This window comes from Pan paniscus, chromosome 10 (assembly GCF_029289425.2).
Source record: "Pan paniscus chromosome 10, NHGRI_mPanPan1-v2.0_pri, whole genome shotgun sequence".
Lineage (NCBI taxonomy): Eukaryota > Metazoa > Chordata > Mammalia > Primates > Hominidae > Pan > Pan paniscus.
This window is the reverse complement of record NC_073259.2, coordinates 112,977,672-112,995,831: the sequence shown is the minus strand read 5'-3', so window position 1 is coordinate 112,995,831 and position 18,160 is coordinate 112,977,672. Positions and strand designations below refer to the sequence as shown.

General features: G+C 37.2%; 1 protein-coding gene across 3 annotated transcripts in view; it reads left to right on the top strand.

Annotated features, from left to right (window-relative positions):
* The window catches only part of SLC41A2 (solute carrier family 41 member 2), a 156,802-nt gene that overhangs the window by 28,574 nt on the left and 110,068 nt on the right, over window positions 1-18,160 (top strand). For all 3 annotated transcript variants that reach the window (XM_034934374.3, XM_034934375.3, XM_055096070.2), the window contains exon 2: window positions 1,119-1,840. In XM_034934374.3, the coding sequence (XP_034790265.1) occupies window positions 1,286-1,840 (555 nt within the window). In that variant the 5' untranslated portion in view covers window positions 1,119-1,285. The remainder of the gene's footprint in view (window positions 1-1,118; window positions 1,841-18,160) is intronic.

The window sequence follows — 18,160 nt, the reverse complement described above, 5'->3', positions numbered from 1 at the left end:
CAGTCTAGCTTGGCAGGAACGCAGTCCAGTTAGGTTTTGGGGCCACCCATCCCTTATCAAATCAGTGCCATTTTTTTGGTCTTAGATGCTCTTGGAAGTATAAGACAGGCCTAGGTGTTTCTGAGAAACACCTGATAGCTTGGAAAGCCTTGCCAGCTATGGCAGCAATTGTCAGGTTTTCTTCCTGGTCAGGTGGTGGGTGACCTTGCAGCTTCAGTGCCCATCACTCTTTGATGTGCCACAGTTATGTGTTTGAGTCTCTTAGTTCAAAGTCTTCAAAGAGACTCTAGTCACTGAGTGGCCAGCCAGTCAGGGGTCTACCCTGGGATTATGGGCCAGAGCAGACTGAGAACTATGAATGGACAGAGCAGGGCATAAATAAGTGCGTTACAAGCTTTCTTCTGGCTGGTTTGCAAATGGAGGTTTAAGTGAATATTTGTAATTTCTTTTTAGTTTTGTTATTCCTAAATGAAAGAAGGTTTATATTCCTAAATCAATTATAATGAGTTTTTATATCTCAGAACTACAAATATGACTCCAGCCTCATTTTATCTGTGAAATAAATGCCCTATATAGTATTCAGGATACCTACCAAGTGTTTTTATAGTAAACATCATCCTTGTCTCTTCATATCTTAATAATAAAATGTATATTATATTAAGTTGTAAATAAAGTAATATGGTTTATTATTTAATGTTTAAAGTATAATGCCATATATCTTTTGTTGTGTACTGACAGATGCAAAGGGTATAGCAATTTGATTCTGAGTCCTTGCAATAGTAATAAAAGCCATTACTTTATTTAAAACATTTGTCCACTGTGGGATTTCAGAGGCAGTTGAAGACCTTACGTGGATATTGATCACATAAAGTATGGAAAGATAAGAAATACTTTTAACCAAGATTGAGCACAAAAATAGCTCTGTATTATATTTCTGTACACAAAGCAGTTGTGTGGCACAAAACAGTTATGTTTTAAGCCCACAAAGTATAGTATCAGTACCGTAGGGTTGGTTTAAGAACATGTGTTTTTAATACCTTTATAAGAATTGAAGTATCTATCTTGATACTGAAACTATCTTGTTTCTCTGATTTTTAAAAATTATTTTATTTTTCCAGATCCAGTCCTTCTGTGGAACTTCTGAACATCTTTTATTAGTGGAAATATTTTCTACACAATGAAGTCAACAACTTAATTTAAACCAGTGTTTGTGCGGTTCTGATTCATCTGCTGTGGCTCCCGAAGCTTGAGATCTAAGGAGTACAGGGTCTTTTGTGATGACAATATGACTAATAGTAAAGGAAGATCTATTACCGATAAAACAAGTGGTGGTCCAAGTAGTGGAGGAGGTTTTGTAGATTGGACTTTACGTTTAAACACAATTCAATCCGACAAGTTTTTAAATTTACTCTTGAGTATGGTTCCAGTGATTTACCAGAAAAACCAAGAAGACAGGCACAAAAAAGCAAACGGCATTTGGCAAGATGGATTATCAACTGCAGTACAGACTTTTAGTAATAGATCTGAGCAACACATGGAGTATCACAGTTTCTCAGAGCAGTCTTTTCATGCCAATAATGGGCACGCATCATCAAGCTGCAGCCAAAAGTATGATGACTATGCCAATTATAATTACTGTGATGGAAGGGAGACTTCAGAAACCACTGCCATGTTACAAGATGAAGATATATCTAGTGATGGTGATGAAGATGCTATTGTAGAAGTGACCCCAAAATTACCAAAGGAATCCAGTGGCATCATGGCATTGCAAATACTTGTGCCCTTTTTGCTAGCTGGTTTTGGAACAGTTTCAGCTGGCATGGTACTGGATATAGTACAGGTGGGTTTTCATCTTTGTTTAACTTTACTGTCTTTTTTTGTTATTCCATTTCTGTTTAAAATGCTTTATGTAGGTTACTACTCTCAAACATTCACTTTAGATTTAATTTATCCCTTGGTAAAATGAACAGATGCTGACTCTGGGAGAGAATCTATTTCTAGGTGGGAGTTTTTCTTTTTTCCCCTTTAGAAATTCTGAAAGAATAGTTATTCTGACTGTAAAGTAACTCTTCTCTACAGACCTCGGAAGAGCTTGGTTAAAAGAAAATCTTCCCAAAATGTTATATTTAAATACTTTCTTACTTTTAAAATAAAAATTAATATATACTCATTAAAATGACTTCAAACATTAGAGGGTATTAAATAAAACATGAAGTTTCTCCTATTCCTTATCTCCGAATCAAAACTCTCCTCCTCTCCAGAGATTACCATTGTGAAGTGTTCGTTGTATACACTTGCAGCCTTTTTTCTCTGCTTACACATATACATATGAGAGTTTTTCCAAAAATAAAAATAAAATGTTGCATATATTTTTCTGCAACTTATTTTCATTGCTTAATAATACATCTCTCCAAATTGGTATACAAAGATTTTCTGCATTTTAAACTGAGTGCATGATATTCCATTGTATGTATATACCAAAATTTACTTACTCATTCTTCCTTATTGGTGCTGTAATAACTATCCTTATAAGAATATATATTCATATAGTAATGTTTTCATAGGATAGATTTAAAAACAGCATTGTTGGATATTAGGGTATGAATTAATATCTATGTTTAAAATTTTGTAGATACTGTCAAGTCGCATTCCAAAAAATTTGTATCAATTTATACTCCTACTGTCAAAATAGAAGTACTTTTATTTTTTCATGTCCCTATCAACATTGGGTATTTATTTTATTTTATTTTTTTTTGAGACAGGGTCTCGCTCTGTGGCCTAGCTCACTACACCCTCAACCTCCTGGGCTCAAGTAACCCTCCCACCTCAGCCTCTTGAGTAGCTGGTACTACAGGCCCACTACACCTCACTAATTAAAAAAAATTTTTTTTTAGAGACGTGGTCTTGCTGTGTTGCCCAGGCAGGTCTCAAACTCCTGGGCTCAAGCAATCCTCCCACCTTGGCCTTTCCAAAGTGCTAGGGATTACAGGTGTGTACCACTGTGCCCAGCCAACATTGGGTCTTCTTGATCTTTTTCATATTTGCCAAATGGCAGGAAAATGTTATCATGTTTTAATTAACATTATTATTAATGTTTAGCATATTGTCATGTGTTTATTGGCCATTCTTTTTCTGTGAATTATTTTTTGTATCTTTTATTTATTTTTAAAATTTATGTGCTACTTATTGATTTGTAGGTATTCTCTTTTTTTTTTTATTTTTTTTAAGGCGTAGTCTAGCTTTGTCACCCAGGCTGGAGTGCAGTGGCGTGATCTTGGCTCACTGCAACCTCCACCTCCCAAGTTCAAGTGATTCTCCTGCCTCAGCCTCCTGAGTAGCTGGGACCACAGGCTCACGCTACCATGCCTGGCTAATTTTTGTATTTTTAGTAGAGATGTTGGTTAGGCTGGTCTCGATCTCCTGACCTCAAGTGATCCGCCTGCCTCTGCCTCCCAAAGTGCTGGGATTACAGGCATGACCCACCATGTCTAGCCGATTTGTAGGTGTTCTTAATGCCTTGTGGTTACCAAATACCTATTATATAATTATCTTTCTAAAGTAATAAGTTGCCAAAATGTGACATTTTGTTCTGTCAGTTTTTGTTTATCAGTCATAGAAAGGTTGCCTCTGGGAAAGTATTAGATATATTATCCTATAATGTGCTCTTATCTTTCATTGTTTGTTCCCTAAAGGAACCTCAGGTTATTTGTGACTCTAAGATGCTATTCAAGAGGTAACATTTTTATCTAAATGGAAAATGTACATAAATAGAAACATTTTTCCACCATCAGTTGGAGAAAGGATATGAGAGGAACTATATTGCAGTACATTAAAGTTTTAAATAGATAATAATACCAAAGAGAGAGCAAACCTACATCCACTTGAAATATAATTGTTTTAGGTTCTTATAGTAGTATCACAGCTGCGACAATAAATAGGCTGGTTTTGGTTGGGATTTTTTCTTGAGATACCAATTATTCTGAAGAAACACTCAGTATTTAACTATAGAATGGTAACATCTATAGGACTAAGGTGTTAGAGTACAGCTTAGCAGAATGTTTATATAGCTCATTATGTATCTGGAGTAATGTTGACTTACTTCCTGATACTGAGAGAACGGCACACATATAATTGGAAAAAGTTCCTTTTATGATTTTATGAACTTTTACAGTGCTAGCCCTAAGGACTTTATAATGTTAAACTTTAGTGTTAAACATTGTAGAAACGTAATATAAAATTTTTTTTTCTTTTTTTGAGATGGAGTCTTGCTCTTTCACCCAGGCCGGACTGCAGTGGCGCTATCTCGGCTCACTGCAAACTCCGCCTCCCGGGTTCATGCCGTTCTCCTGCCTCAGCCTCCCAAGTAGCTGGGACTACAGGCGCCCGCCACCGCGCCCGGCTAATTTTTTGTATTTTTAGTAGAGATGGGGTTTCACCATGTTAGCCAGGATGGTCTCGATTTCCTGACCTCGTGATCCGCCTGTCTCGGCCTCCCAAAGTGCTGGGATTATAGGCGTGAGCCACCGCGCCTGGCCGATATAAATATTTTTAAAGACTTTATTTGAATGTGCTCTTTTAAACTTTTTAATTGAAATGTAATACATCTAGAGTATACAAAATAAAAAACAGAGACTCTGGATTTTCGTAATATAAACAACCATGTAACTATCAACCAGCTCAAGAAATATAATTTTGCCAGTACTGCTTCTTTAGTCCTCCTTGTGCCTTCTTCCAATTGCTGCCCTTTTTGTCCCCATCACCAAAGGTAATCACTAATCTGATTTTCTGGTAAGCACCTCTTTGCTTGTCTTTATAAGTGTGTATCCCTAAACAACATAGTTTGGTTTTACTTGACTCTTTTTAAACTATATAATGGAAGTATAGAACATGGTTTTTTTTGTGCGTGTGTGGCTTTTTTTCCCTCAACATTATATAAATTTCATGAAACTGTAGTTTATTTCCATTGCTGGATAGTAATCCATTATATGAATATACTGTACCACAATTTATCTATTCTGCTATGAATGGACATTGGGAGGAATGGTGCTTCCAGACTCTTTTTTTTTTGAGACAGTTTCACTCTTGTTGCCCTGGCTGGAGTGCAATGATGCAGTCTCACCTCACTGCAACCTCCAACTCCCAGGTTCAAGCGATTCTCCTGCCTCAGCCTCCCGAGTAGCTGGGATTACAGGCATGTGCCACCACACCTGGCTAATTTTGTATTTTTAGTAGAGATGGGGTTTCTCCATGTGGGTCAGGCTGGTCTTGAACTCCCGACCTCAGGTGATCCGCCTGGCTCAGCCTCCCAAAGTGCTGGGATTACAGGCGTGAGCCACCACACCAGGCTGCTTCCAGACTTTTGATGCACATATGCATGAATTTCTTTTGGGTATATATGTAGAGATGGAATTTCCAGGTCTTAGGATATGGAGATACTCAAATTTAGTAGATGTCATATGATTTTCCACATTGGTTGCACCAATTTACAGTCTAATTAGCAGAGTACAAGAGATCTCAATACTCTATATTCTTATTTCTACTTGGAATCAGTAGTCTTTTTATTTTTAGAAATTCTGGCACATGTGGAGTGGTACCTCATTGTCGTTTTAATGGAGATTTCTGTGATAACTAATGATGTATATTTGGATATTACTGGTAAAGCTTTCGTTGTCCATCTTTCTATTTGTTTTTCTTATAGATTTATGGGAGCTGTTATTTGTTTTTCTTATAGATTTATAGGAGTTATATTTTGGATATGAGCCATTTAGTGCTACATATTTAAAACATCTTTTCTCTCCTCTGTGGCAGAAGTTCTTAATTTTGAAATAGTTCTTTTCCTCCTGCTTTTTCATAGTTTGTGCTTTATGTCTCTCGTCTAAGAAATCTTTCCATACCCTGTGGTAATTAAGATATTCTATTACATTACTTTGTTGAAGCTTTGCTGTTTTGCTCTTACATTTAGATCATTCCCTCCCTGGAATGGATTTTTGTGTAGAGTACGAAATGGGGCTTATGTTTGGTTACTGGTTTCTTGAGGTTTTCTATTTCTTCATGGTTCAATAGTTGTATGTGTCCAGAATTTATCCTTGTTGCATGTTTTCCAATTTGTTCGTGCATAGTTGTTCATAATAGTCTTTGATGATTCTTTGTATTTTTGTGGTCTCAGTTGTTATGAATCCTTTTTCATTTCTAATTTTACTTATTTGGGACTTCTCTCTTTTTTTCATAGTCTAGCTAAAAGTTTGTTGATTTTATCTTTTCAAAAAATAACTTTTTGTTTCATTGATCTGTATTTTTTTAGTCTGAATTTCATTATTTCTGCTCTGATCTTTATTTAATTTCTTTTCTTCTACTAATTTGGGGTTTGAATTGTTCTTGCTTTTCTAGTTCTTTGGGGTGCATAGTTAAGTTGTTTATTTGAAGTCTTTCTATTTTTTTTTTTTTTTTGAGATGGAGTCTCACTCTGTTGCCCAGGCTGGAGTGCAGTGGCACGATCACGGCTCACTTCAAGCTCCGCCTCCTGGATTCACACCATTCTCCTGCCTCAGCCTCCTGAGTAGCTGGGACTACAGGCGCCCGCCACCCCGCCTGGCTAATTTTTTGTGCTTTTAGTAGAGACGAAGTTTCACCGTGTTAGCCAGGATGGTCTCGACCTCCTGACCTCGTGATCCGCACGCCTCGGCCTCCCAAAGTGCTGGGATTACAGGCATGAGCCACCACGCCCGGCCTCTATTTTTTGACATAGTATTTATTGTTATAAACTTTCCTCTTAATACTGCTATTGCTGTATTCCATAGATTTTGACATGTTGTATTTTCATTTTCATTTGTTTCAAGAAAATTTTAAATTTTAAATTTCCTTCTTAATTTCTTCATTTCATTGGTCACTCAGGAGCATGTGGTTTAATTTCTATGTGTTTGTGTAGTTTCTGAGGTTCATCTTCTTATTGATTCTAGTCTTATTCCATTGTGCTCTGCAGAGAGACTTGATCTGATATCTACTTTTTTGAATTTGTGGATAATATTTTGTGGCTTAAGATATAATCTATTCTGGTAGAATGTTCTGCGTGCTGATGAAAAGAATGTATCTTCTGTAGCAGTTGGGTGAAATGTTCTCTAAATATCAGTTAGGTCTGTTTGGTCTAATGTGTGGTTTAACTCCAGTGTTTCTTTGTTGATTTTCTGTCTGACTGATCTGTTCATTATTGAGAGTGGAGTGTTGAAGTCCCCTACTATTACTGTATTGTAGTCTATCTCTCTCTCTTTAGATTTATAAATGTTTGCTTTATATACTTAGAAGCTCTGGTGTTGGGTGGATATATATATATATATATATAATTGTTATGTCTTCTTGCTGAATTGACCCCTTTATCATTATATAGTGGTCTCTTTTTCTCTTTTACTGTCTTTGATTTGTAGTCTATTCTATCTAGCATAAATATAGCTATTCTTTGCTCTTTTCTTGGTTTCTAGTTGCATGGAATATATTTTTCTACTGCTTCACCTCCAGTCTAGGTGTGTCTTTATAGATGCAGTGGGTTTCTTGTAGGCAGAAACCTGGGTCTTGTTTCTTTACCCATGTAGCCACTCTATGCCTTTTCATTGGAGAATTGAGTAATTTACATTCAGTATTATTATTGATAAGTAAGGACTTACAATTGACATTTTGTTGCTTATTTTCTGCCTATTTTGTAACTCTTCTTTTCTTACTGTCTTCCTCTGTGATTCGTTTGTGATTTTTCTCTAGTTGCATGTTTCAATTTGCTGCTTTTTATTTTTAGTGAATAAGTTATAGATTTTTACACTGTGGTTACCATAAGGCTTAACAAAAAAATCTTATAATGTTATTTTAAAGAGATGACAACTTATCTTAGATCACAAAGAAAATAATAGAAACAAAGAAAAAACTAAGAAACTCTACACTTTAACTCCACCCCCTCCATTTTTGACCTTTGGTTATTCCAATTTTCACATTTTTATATTGCCTATCTCTTAATGGGTTGCTGTAGCTATTATTGTTTTTGATAGATTTGTGTTTTAGGCTTCATACTAGAGTTATGAGCGGATTGCACACCCTAATTACAGTATTAGAGTATTCTTGGTTTTGCTGTGCACTTAGTTTTACCAGTGGATTTTTTATCTTCAACTGTTTTCTTTTTGCACATTAGTGTGTTTTTCTTTCAGGTCAAAGAACTCCCTTTAGTATTTCTTATAAGACAAAACTAGAGGTGCTGAATTCTCCCAGCTTTTGTTTGTCTGGGATAGCTTTGCTGGTTATAGTATTCTTGGATGGTAGCTTTTTTTTTTTCTTCTTTTCAAATTTCTTTCAGCATTTTGAAAATGTTATTTCACCCCCTTCTGGCCTGTATGGTTTCTGCTGAAAAGTCTGTTGCCAGATGACCTGGAGCTCCTTTACATGTTATTTCTTCTTTTTCTCTTGCTGCTTTTAGGATTCTCTCTCTTTGACTTTTGAGATTTTATTATTATATGCCTTGGGGTAGTCTTATTTGGGTCAGATCTGGTGTTCTCTGACCTTATTGTATCTGGATATTTATAGCTTTCTCAAGTTTTGGAAAGTTTTCAGTTTTTATTTCTTTGAATAAGCTTTCTATCCCTTGCTCTTGCTCAACTCCCTCTTGAATATGAATAATTATTAGATTTCGTCTTTCAAGGTAGTTTTTTATAGCTTGTAGACAATCTTTGTTCCTTTTTTTCCTTCTTGTTTTTTTAAGAGACAGGGTTTCTTTCTCCCAGACTGGAGCCCAGCTTCAAATTCCTGGGCTGAAGTGATCCTCCCACCTCAGTTCCTAAGTAGTTGGGACCACAGGCATGTGACACCATACCCAGCTAATTTATTATTATTATTATTATTTTATTTTATTTTATTTTTTGAGACAGAGTCTCGCTCTGTCACCCAGGCTGGAGTGCAGTGGCATGATCTCAGCTCACTGCAAGCTCTGCTTCCCGGGTTCGTGCCATTCTCCTACCTCAGCCTCCCTAGTAGCTGGGACTACAAGTGCCCGCCACCACACCCAGCTAATTTTTTGTATTTTTAGTAGAGATGGGGTTTCACTGTGTTAGCCAGGATGGTCTCAATCTCCTGACCTTGTGATCCGCCTGCCTCGGCCTCCCAAAGTGCTGGGATTACAGGTGTGAGCCACCGTACCCAGCCCATATCCAGCTAATTTAAAAAAAATTTTGTCGAGACGGGGTCTTGCTTTGTTGCGCAGGCTGTTTTTCTTTTTCTTTTTTTCTTCTCTGTGTATTTTCAAATAGCTCACCGACTCTTTCTTCTGCTTGATCCATTCTGTTGAGAGCTTTCAATGAATTTATCAGTTCAGCAAATGTATTTCTCAGTTTTACGATTTGTTTTCTTTTATTTTTATTATTTCAATCTCTTTGTTAAATTTCTCTGATAAATTTCTGCATTACTTTTCTTTGTCATCTTGAATGTTTAACAGAATTCCCTTTTAAATTCCAGGAAGACTTTTTGTAGATAGAAATAAGATTATTCTAAAATTCATATCCAAACGGAAAGAAAATAGGATAGCTGTAACAATTTTGAGACAGGAAAAATTTCAAGAATTATTATATGGTTTAATAATCCAGACTGCATGATATTAGAGGATGGATAGACACAGAGATCAATGCCACAGAATGGACAACCTGGAGAGAGAGACCCACACAAATACATCCAACTAATTTTTGACAGAGGTGCCAAAGCAATTCAGTGGAGGAAAAAATAGCCTTCTCAGCAAATGGTGTTGGAGCAATTCAACATCCATAGGCAAACAAATAAATTTGACCCGAGTCTCGTGCTTTATAGAAAAATTAACTCAATATGGACCACACACTTAAATATGAAATGTAAATGATAAAACCTTTAGGGAAAAAACAGGAGAAAATCTCAGGATTTCAGACTAAGCAGAGTTCTTACACTTGACACCAAAAACATGATCCATAAAAAGAAAAATTAATAAATTGGATTTCATAAAAGAAACAGTTTACTCTGAACAATGCTAAAAGGATGAAAAGACAAGCTACAGAGTGGGAAAAAATATTTTCAAACCACCTATCTGACAAAGGATTAGTATATATAAGAACTCTTAAATCTCAACAGTTAAAAAAAAATTAGAAAATTGGCAGAAGACCCAGAGCAGTTCACTGAAGAACATATACAGATGGCAGATAAACACATGAAAAGAAGTTCAACATCATTAGCCATTAGAGAAATGCAAATGAAAACCACAATGAACTATCACTGCACACCTATCAGAATGGCTAAAATAAAACATAGTGACAACACTGGATGGAGTTAGCATGTAGAGAAAGGATATCATGCATTGCTGTTGGGAATATAAAATGGTACAGCTGCTGTGGAAACACTTTTGCAGTTCTGTAAAAAAACAAACCCTAAATATTAACTACCATGTGACATAGCAGCTGCATTCCTGGGCATTTATCCCCAGAGAATGCAGACTTATGTTCATACAAATCCTCTACAAGAATGGTTATGGTAGCATTATCCATGGTGGCTAAGAACTGGATACAACCGAAGTGTCCTTCAACAGTTGAGTTAAACTTTGGTAAATTCATATGATGGAATACTACTACCCAGCAACAAAAAGAAATAAACTATTGACACATGCAACAACCTAGATGAATCTCCAGAGAATTATGCTGAGTGAAAAGCTAATCTTAAAATATTATAGATTGTATTACTTCATTCATACAAAATTCTCTGATTGATAAAATTATAGAAGTGGAGAACAGATTAGTGGTTGCCAGTGGTTAAGGAGGTATTAGTAGTGGAGAGAAATGGCTCTAAAAGAGAATTAGGAGAGCTCCTTGTGGTGATGGAAATGTTCTATATCTTGACTGTATCAATGCCAATATCTTGGTTGTGATATTGTACTGTAGTTTTTGCAAGATACCATTGGGGAAAAATGGGGTAAGGGTTACATGAGATCTCTCTGTATTAGTTTTTTATAACTGCATGTGAATCTACAATTACTTCAAAATAAAAAGTTTAATTTAAAAAAAGTAATATGTGTACCTGGTTAAGCATATTTAAGCAGTATGAAAGAATAAGTGATGGAGAAAAAAGTCTGTCCTCTGCTGTATGCACCCTTAGCCCGGGCCCTTCCTTAGAAATGACTGTTTTTAGTTTTTTTTTTTTTTTTTGTATCTCCTTCAACAGACATGAAATGAATGTATTTGCATTAATATATATATTTTCTAAAAAACAAAAACTAAGTAACACTCTATAATGTTGCTCTTCACTTTGATCTTCTTAATGTGTCTTAGAGCTCTTTCACTGTAGGTACACACAGATTTACCAAATTCTTCTCAGACAGATAATGCACTAATATAAGGATGTATCATAATTAATCTGCCGAGTTACCTTATGAAGGGGATTTTAATTGCCTCAAATCTTTGGCTGTTATGAACAATGATGAAGAGTCATTATATGGGTGTGTTTTTGAACTCATATGCAAGTTTGTTTATAGGTCAGATTCCTAGAAGTAGAATTCTGAGTCAAAATTTTGGTCGTTTTACATTTGATAGGTATTACCAGATTCCACCAAAGAAGTTAAACCTTTACGTTTTCACAAGCAGTGCAAAAGAGTGCCTATGTCCTTATACTCTTAGCAAAAGTGTATTTTCCAACTTTTTGATCTTTACCAATCTCATCAGTGAAAACTTTTCACCTTTTCATTTGTATTTCTATAATTATGATTGAAGTTGGTCATTTTGTCATATGTTTAAAAGTGAATAGGTTTATTTTCTTTTTATATATGTATATTTTATATATATATATTTTATTTTATTTTATTATTATACTTTAAGTTTTAGGGTACATGTACACAATGTGCAGGTTAGTTACATATGTATACATGTGCCATGCTGGTGTGCTGCACCCATTAACTCGTCATTTAGCATTAGGTATATCTCCTAATGCTACCCCTCCCCCCTCCCCCCACCCCACAACAGTCCCCAGAGTGTGATGTTCCCCTTCCTGTGTCCATGTGTTCTCATTGTTCAATTCCCACCTATGAGTGAGAACATGCAGTGTTTGGTTTTTTGTCCTTGTGATATTTACTAAGAATGATTTCCAATTTCATCCATGTCCCTACAAAGGACATGAACTCATCATTTTTTATGGCTGCATAGTATTCCATGGTGTATATGTGCCACATTTTCTTAATCCAGTCTATCATTGTTGAATATTTGGGTTGGTTCCAAGTCTTTGCTATTGTGAATAGTGCCGCAATAAACATACATGTGCATTTGTCTTTATAGCAGCATGATTTATAATCCTTTGGGTATATACCCAGTAATGGGATGGCTGGGTCAAATGGTATTTCTAGTTCTAGATCCCTGAGGAATCGCCACACTGTCTTCCACAATGGTTGAACTAGTTTACAGTCCCACCAACAGTGTAAAAGTGTTCCTATTTCTCCACATCCTCTCCAGCACCTGTTGTTTCCTGACTTTTTAATGATTGCCATTCTAACTGGTGTGAGATGGTATCTCATTGTGGTTTTGATTTGCATTTCTCTGATGGCCAGTGATGGTGAGCATTTTTTCATGTGTTTTTTGACTGCATAAATGTCTTCTTTTGAGAAGTGTCTGTTCATATCCTTCGCCCACTTGTTGATGGGGTTGTTTGTTTTTTTCTTGTAAATTTGTTTGAGTTCATTGTAGATTCTGGATATTAGCCCTTTGTCAGATGAGTAGGTTGTGAAAATTTTCTCCCATTTTGTAGGTTGCCTGTTCACTCTGATGGTCGTTTCTTTTGCTGTGCAGAAGCTCTTTAGTTTAATTAGATCCCATTTGTCAATTTTGGCTTTTGTTGCCATTGCTTTTGGTGTTTTAGACATGAAGTCCTTGCCCATGCCTATGTCCTGAATGGTAATGCCTAGATTTTCTTCTAGGGTTTTTATGGTTTTAGGTCTAACATTTAAGTCTTTAATCCATCTTGAATTAATTTTTGTATAAGGTGTAAGGAAGGGATCCAGTTTTAGCTTTCTACATATGGCTAGCCAGTTTTCCCAGCACCATTTATTAAATAGGGAATTCTTTCCCCATTGCTTGTTTTTCTCAGGTTTGTCAAAGATCAGATAGTTGTAGATATGCGGCGTTATTTCTGAGGGCTCTGTTCTGTTCCATTGATCTATATCTCTGTTTTGGTACCAGTACCATGCTGTTTTGGTTACTGTAGCCTTGTAGTATAGTTTGAAGTCAGGTAGCGTGATGCCTCCAACTTTGTTCTTTTGGCTTAGGATTGACTTGGCAATGCAGGCTCTTTTTTGGTTCCATATGAACTTTAAAGTAGTTTTTTCCAATTCTGTGAAGAAAGTCATTGGTAGCTTGATGGGGATGGCATTGAATCTATAAATTACCTTGGCTAAAATGGATTCACAGCCAAATTCTACCAGAGGTACAAGGAGGAGCTGGTACCATTCCTTCTGAAACTATTCCAATCAATAGAAAAAGAGGGAATCCTCCCTAACTCATTTTCTGAGGCCAGCATCATCCTGATACCAAAGCCTGGCAGAGACACAACCAAAAAAGAGAATTTTAGACCAATATCTTTGATGAACATTGATGCAAAAATCCTCAATAAAATACTGGCAAACCGAATCCAGCAGCACATCAAAAAGCTTACCCACCATGATCAAGTGGGCTTCATCCCTGGGATGCAAGGCTGATTCAATATACGCAAATCAATAAATGTAATCCAGCATATAAACAGAACCAAAGACAAAAACCACATGATTATCTCAATAGATGCAGAAAAGGCCTTTGACAAAATTCAACAACCCCTTATGCTAAAAACTCTCAATAAGTTAGGTATTGATGGGACATATCTCAAAATAATAAGAGCTATCTATGACAAACCCACAGCCAATATCATACTGAATGGGCAAAAATTGGAAGCATTCCCTTTGAAAAGTGTCACAAGACAGGGATGCCCTCTCTCACCACTCCTATTCAACATAGTGTTGGAAGTTCTGGCCAGGGCAATCAGGCAGGAGAAGGAAATAGAGGGTATTCAATTAGGAAAAGAGGAAGTCAAATTGTCCCTGTTTGCAGATGACATGATTGTATATCTAGAAAACCCCATTATATCAGCCCAAAATCTCCTTAAGCTGATAAGCAACTTCAGCAAAGTCCCAGGATACAAAATCAATGTACAAAAATCACAAGCATTCTTATACACCAATAACAGACAAACAGAGAGCCAAATCATGAGTGAACTCCCATTCACAATTGCTTCAAAGAGAATAAAATACCTAGGAATCTAACTTATAAGGGATGTGAAGGACCTCTTCAAGGAGAACTACAAACCACTGCTCAATGAAATAAAAAGAGGATACAAACAAATGGAAGAACATTCATTCCATGCTCATGGGTAGGAAGAATCAATATCATGAAAATGGCCATACTGCCCAAGGTTTATTTTCAAACTAAGTTTAAATGACAATAAAAATTTTTTCCATATATAAGGATTTGGAGTATGTGTTTTTTTAACTGCATAACCTTCTTTTACCAATTAAAAAATGTTCTCTGTCATTTTAAAGTTAGGAGTCTTTAGATGTGTTCTTCAACTTATTATTTTGAATTTTCATTTTTGTTTATTCTTGTGGATTTAAACAGATTTTTAGGTTTTGAGTGTATTATTTATGTAAGTAATCTGACATTATGTTTGACTTGTAGATGTATACCTCAGTTTCTGCACTGATGCATGTGCAAAGTTAGGTATGACAAGAAGTCATACTTTACGGCAGGTTCATAGCTCCAGAGCACATACTGGATCATGGTAAAATTTGTAAGTAAGTGAACATTATTTTTGGCACTAGCTGCTTCAGCATTCCCTCTCTGGACATATTCTGCATTATGTCCTCTTGACAGGAAAATTAACTGATAATGCATCCTGGTCTTACAGCTAATAAACACTCAGTTAATTACTACGTGGAGGCACAGTCCTGAGCAGAATCTTCTGAGGTGGTACAAGTATGTCCATATTTTAGATGCAGAAAGTAAAGCATAATTTTGCCCAAATCACACAGTAAGTAGTAGAGTCAGAATTTCAGTGAAGGTGATCTGACTCTAGAGCCCTTGCTGTTGACCCCTGTGCATACTACTTCATACTCTTCTCATAGTTCCCAGTTGTGTGTCAAGACACTCCAGGGTTACTGTGGGATATTTTAAGTTTTTGAGGGAAACACAATGATGTCTCCTGGATGCACTGTAGACTACTAGCTCAAGGTGGCTTAACATTTCAACATTAGATCACACTCCATTTCTTTGGATGGTATGTCTTTTGCAGAACTGGGTTTTCAGTAGTGCTGTGATAAAAAGCAAGAGTCACACAAAAATCAATATAAAACAGGAAATGAAGGTGATAGTTTACAATTCCAACATTTGAGAAGTTATGCAGTGCCAAACAGGTACTTATACCCCATTAGTAAATAATTATGGTTGTAAAAAATGACATTAAATACTATTTTTTCTTTCAATTTACCTGTATAAGTTCTTCAAATGGTTACTAAAGTGTTAGGAAATAAATACTTACTAGGTTGTTTGGACCTAACTACTTAATACATAGGATTGTTAGGTATTCTTTTTGTCCTAAGGATGCTATGAAAATATTTCTCAGATACTAAGCGTGCCATGAACTGAGAAAGTTTGGGAACTTCTGCAAGCACATCAGGTTGTGTTAACTTTTTTTTTTCTTTTTTTTGAGATAGAGTCTCGCCCTGTCACCCAGGCTGGAGTGCAATGGCGCAATCTCAGCTCACTGCAACTTCTGCCTCCTGGGTTCAGGCGATTCTCCTGCCTCGGCCTCCTAAGGAGCTGGGACTACAGGCACTTGCCACTATGCCAGCTAATTTTTGCAGAGATGGGGTTTCACCATGTTGGCCAGGCTGGTCTCGAGCTCCTGACCTCAAGTGATCCATCTGCCTCGGCCTTCCAGAGTGCTGGGATTACAGGCGTGAGCTGCTGCCCAACCTGGTGTTAACTTTTGAATGATGAGGTACATAAATTTGGAAAGGAGAGCTTTATATTTCATACAGGGTTGCAGCCTGCAAGGTGGCCATTCTGACAGTCTGGGAAGCATCGCCTCTAGCCAGAAGCCAGAAACAGACACTTCAAAGGTGGGGAAAAAGGAAATAGGAATTTATGCTGGGTGGGGTGTCCAAATGTACGTATTTAATATGCTATAAGAGGAGTCATGAGTATTTGTGAAAAGAGAAACGTGCATGTGCAGTGGAACTTCATATCCCTTCATGAGTCCCATGTAGACTGGCCAGAACCACTCTGTGATCCCTGGTCTCTTATCAGGAAGGAATCCTGGTCAGTTGTTTTGCTGAAACTACAGAAGAGGGTGGGAGCAGTCAAGATCAGCAGTGGAGTCTTTTGAAAAGGTTGATTTCTGTTTAGCCCTTAGGGAAGAAAGCCTAATGGCAGTTAACAAGGGAAAAGGGGTATAATGGGGTGTGGTTGATCTCCCATGCTGTCCTGGCCGAGAACTCAGTTTTCAAGGTCACGCTGTCCTCTTGGCCGTAAGAGTGTTCTTTCAGTTGGTTTTGGGGCATTTGGATTTTTATTTCTCACTAGTATGGAAAAAATAATGTAGAATTTTTTGGCACAAGATAGGAGATCAATAATTCATAGCTCTTATTGTTGTCACACCAATGCTGAGGTGTTAAGTATTTCATAGTAATTCTCCCATAAGTATTTCATTTGAGTTGAATGTGGAAAGAATAACCAAAGGGAGTAACCTATAGGCGTGCATTCCAACAGGTCTAAAGCATGATGGCATGTGATGCTTTCATGTTGCAACAACCAACACAGAAGACTTCTGTGACCAAATGTGTGGGGGTTTTACCCTACACACCAAGCAAGCAGTCAGTTCTGCAGCAGACACTGGCTGATGCAGAATTAGTGTTCTCCAATTCAATTCTGACATTATCCAGAGGTAGCATCAGATCCCACAGGTTGAGGGCTCAGTCCAAAAGACTGTCCTCCGCTTGAGATACCAGATGCAAGTCCTGGCCTCCAGAATTTCTGACCAACTGGCTTTAAGCTGGGGTTCCCGTGATCTCCTCTTTGGGCTTGATTGGTCTGCTGAAGCTGCTCACAGAACTCAGGCAAACACTTAACTCTACCTGTTTCTCATTAAGGTTATTACAAAGAATACAGATGAAGAAATATGTAGGGCGAGGTATGGGGGCAGAGAGGCACGGAGCTTTCACGCCCTCCCTGTGTGCTCCCTCATCCAGGAACTTCCAAATGTTCAGCTGTGTGGAAACTCTCCAAACCAAGTCCTTTTGGACTTTTATGAAGCTTCATTATGTAGGCATGATTATTAAACCCCTGGTCATCGGTGGTCAACTTAACCTTCAGTCCCTCCATCCTCCCCAAAGGTGTTTGTGTGGGTGGGGGTAGTTTGAAAGTCCCAGTCCTCTAATAATGCCTTGGTCTTTCTGGTGACCAGCCCCTATCCTGAAGCTACCTGGGGCTGCCAGCTGTCATCAATCAGCATACACAAAGACATCACTTTGTGTATCACTAAATTCTAACGATTTTAGATGTATGCCAGGAAACAGGGTTGAAGACCAAATATATGCTTCGCAGTATCACAGCAAGTGTCATAAAATGATGACCTAGGTAAAAGGTATTCTGAAGTATATCCGGGATCTGATGAAAATCATACCTATCTCTTAGGTTTGTTGTGAAGATTAAGTGAGTGAGTCTAAAGAACAGTGCCTGGAACATAACGATCAGTGAATGTTAGATATTATTAATATTTGTTATTATTATTATCTGTTATTCATCATTATCATCATTGCTACCAATGTCTTTGAAAGACACATATTTCATTAGCACATCAGAATTGTTAGCCCATCATAAAACATGGACAAAATTGTTTGCTGGTTAGTTTTTAAGACTAATAATCTGGGGTGCCATTGAACCCCCCCACCCAGTGCTTTCTTAGGCCCATCCTTAATTGGCTTGAACCCAAGTAGAGGGATTTCCCTTGTGAACACTTTGAACCAGGATTTTACAGAAGACTGATCTGATAAATATTTTCTGAGGTCTCTTTAGGCCCCCCAGTTCTACATCTGTTTGGAACAGCCTAGGGAAAG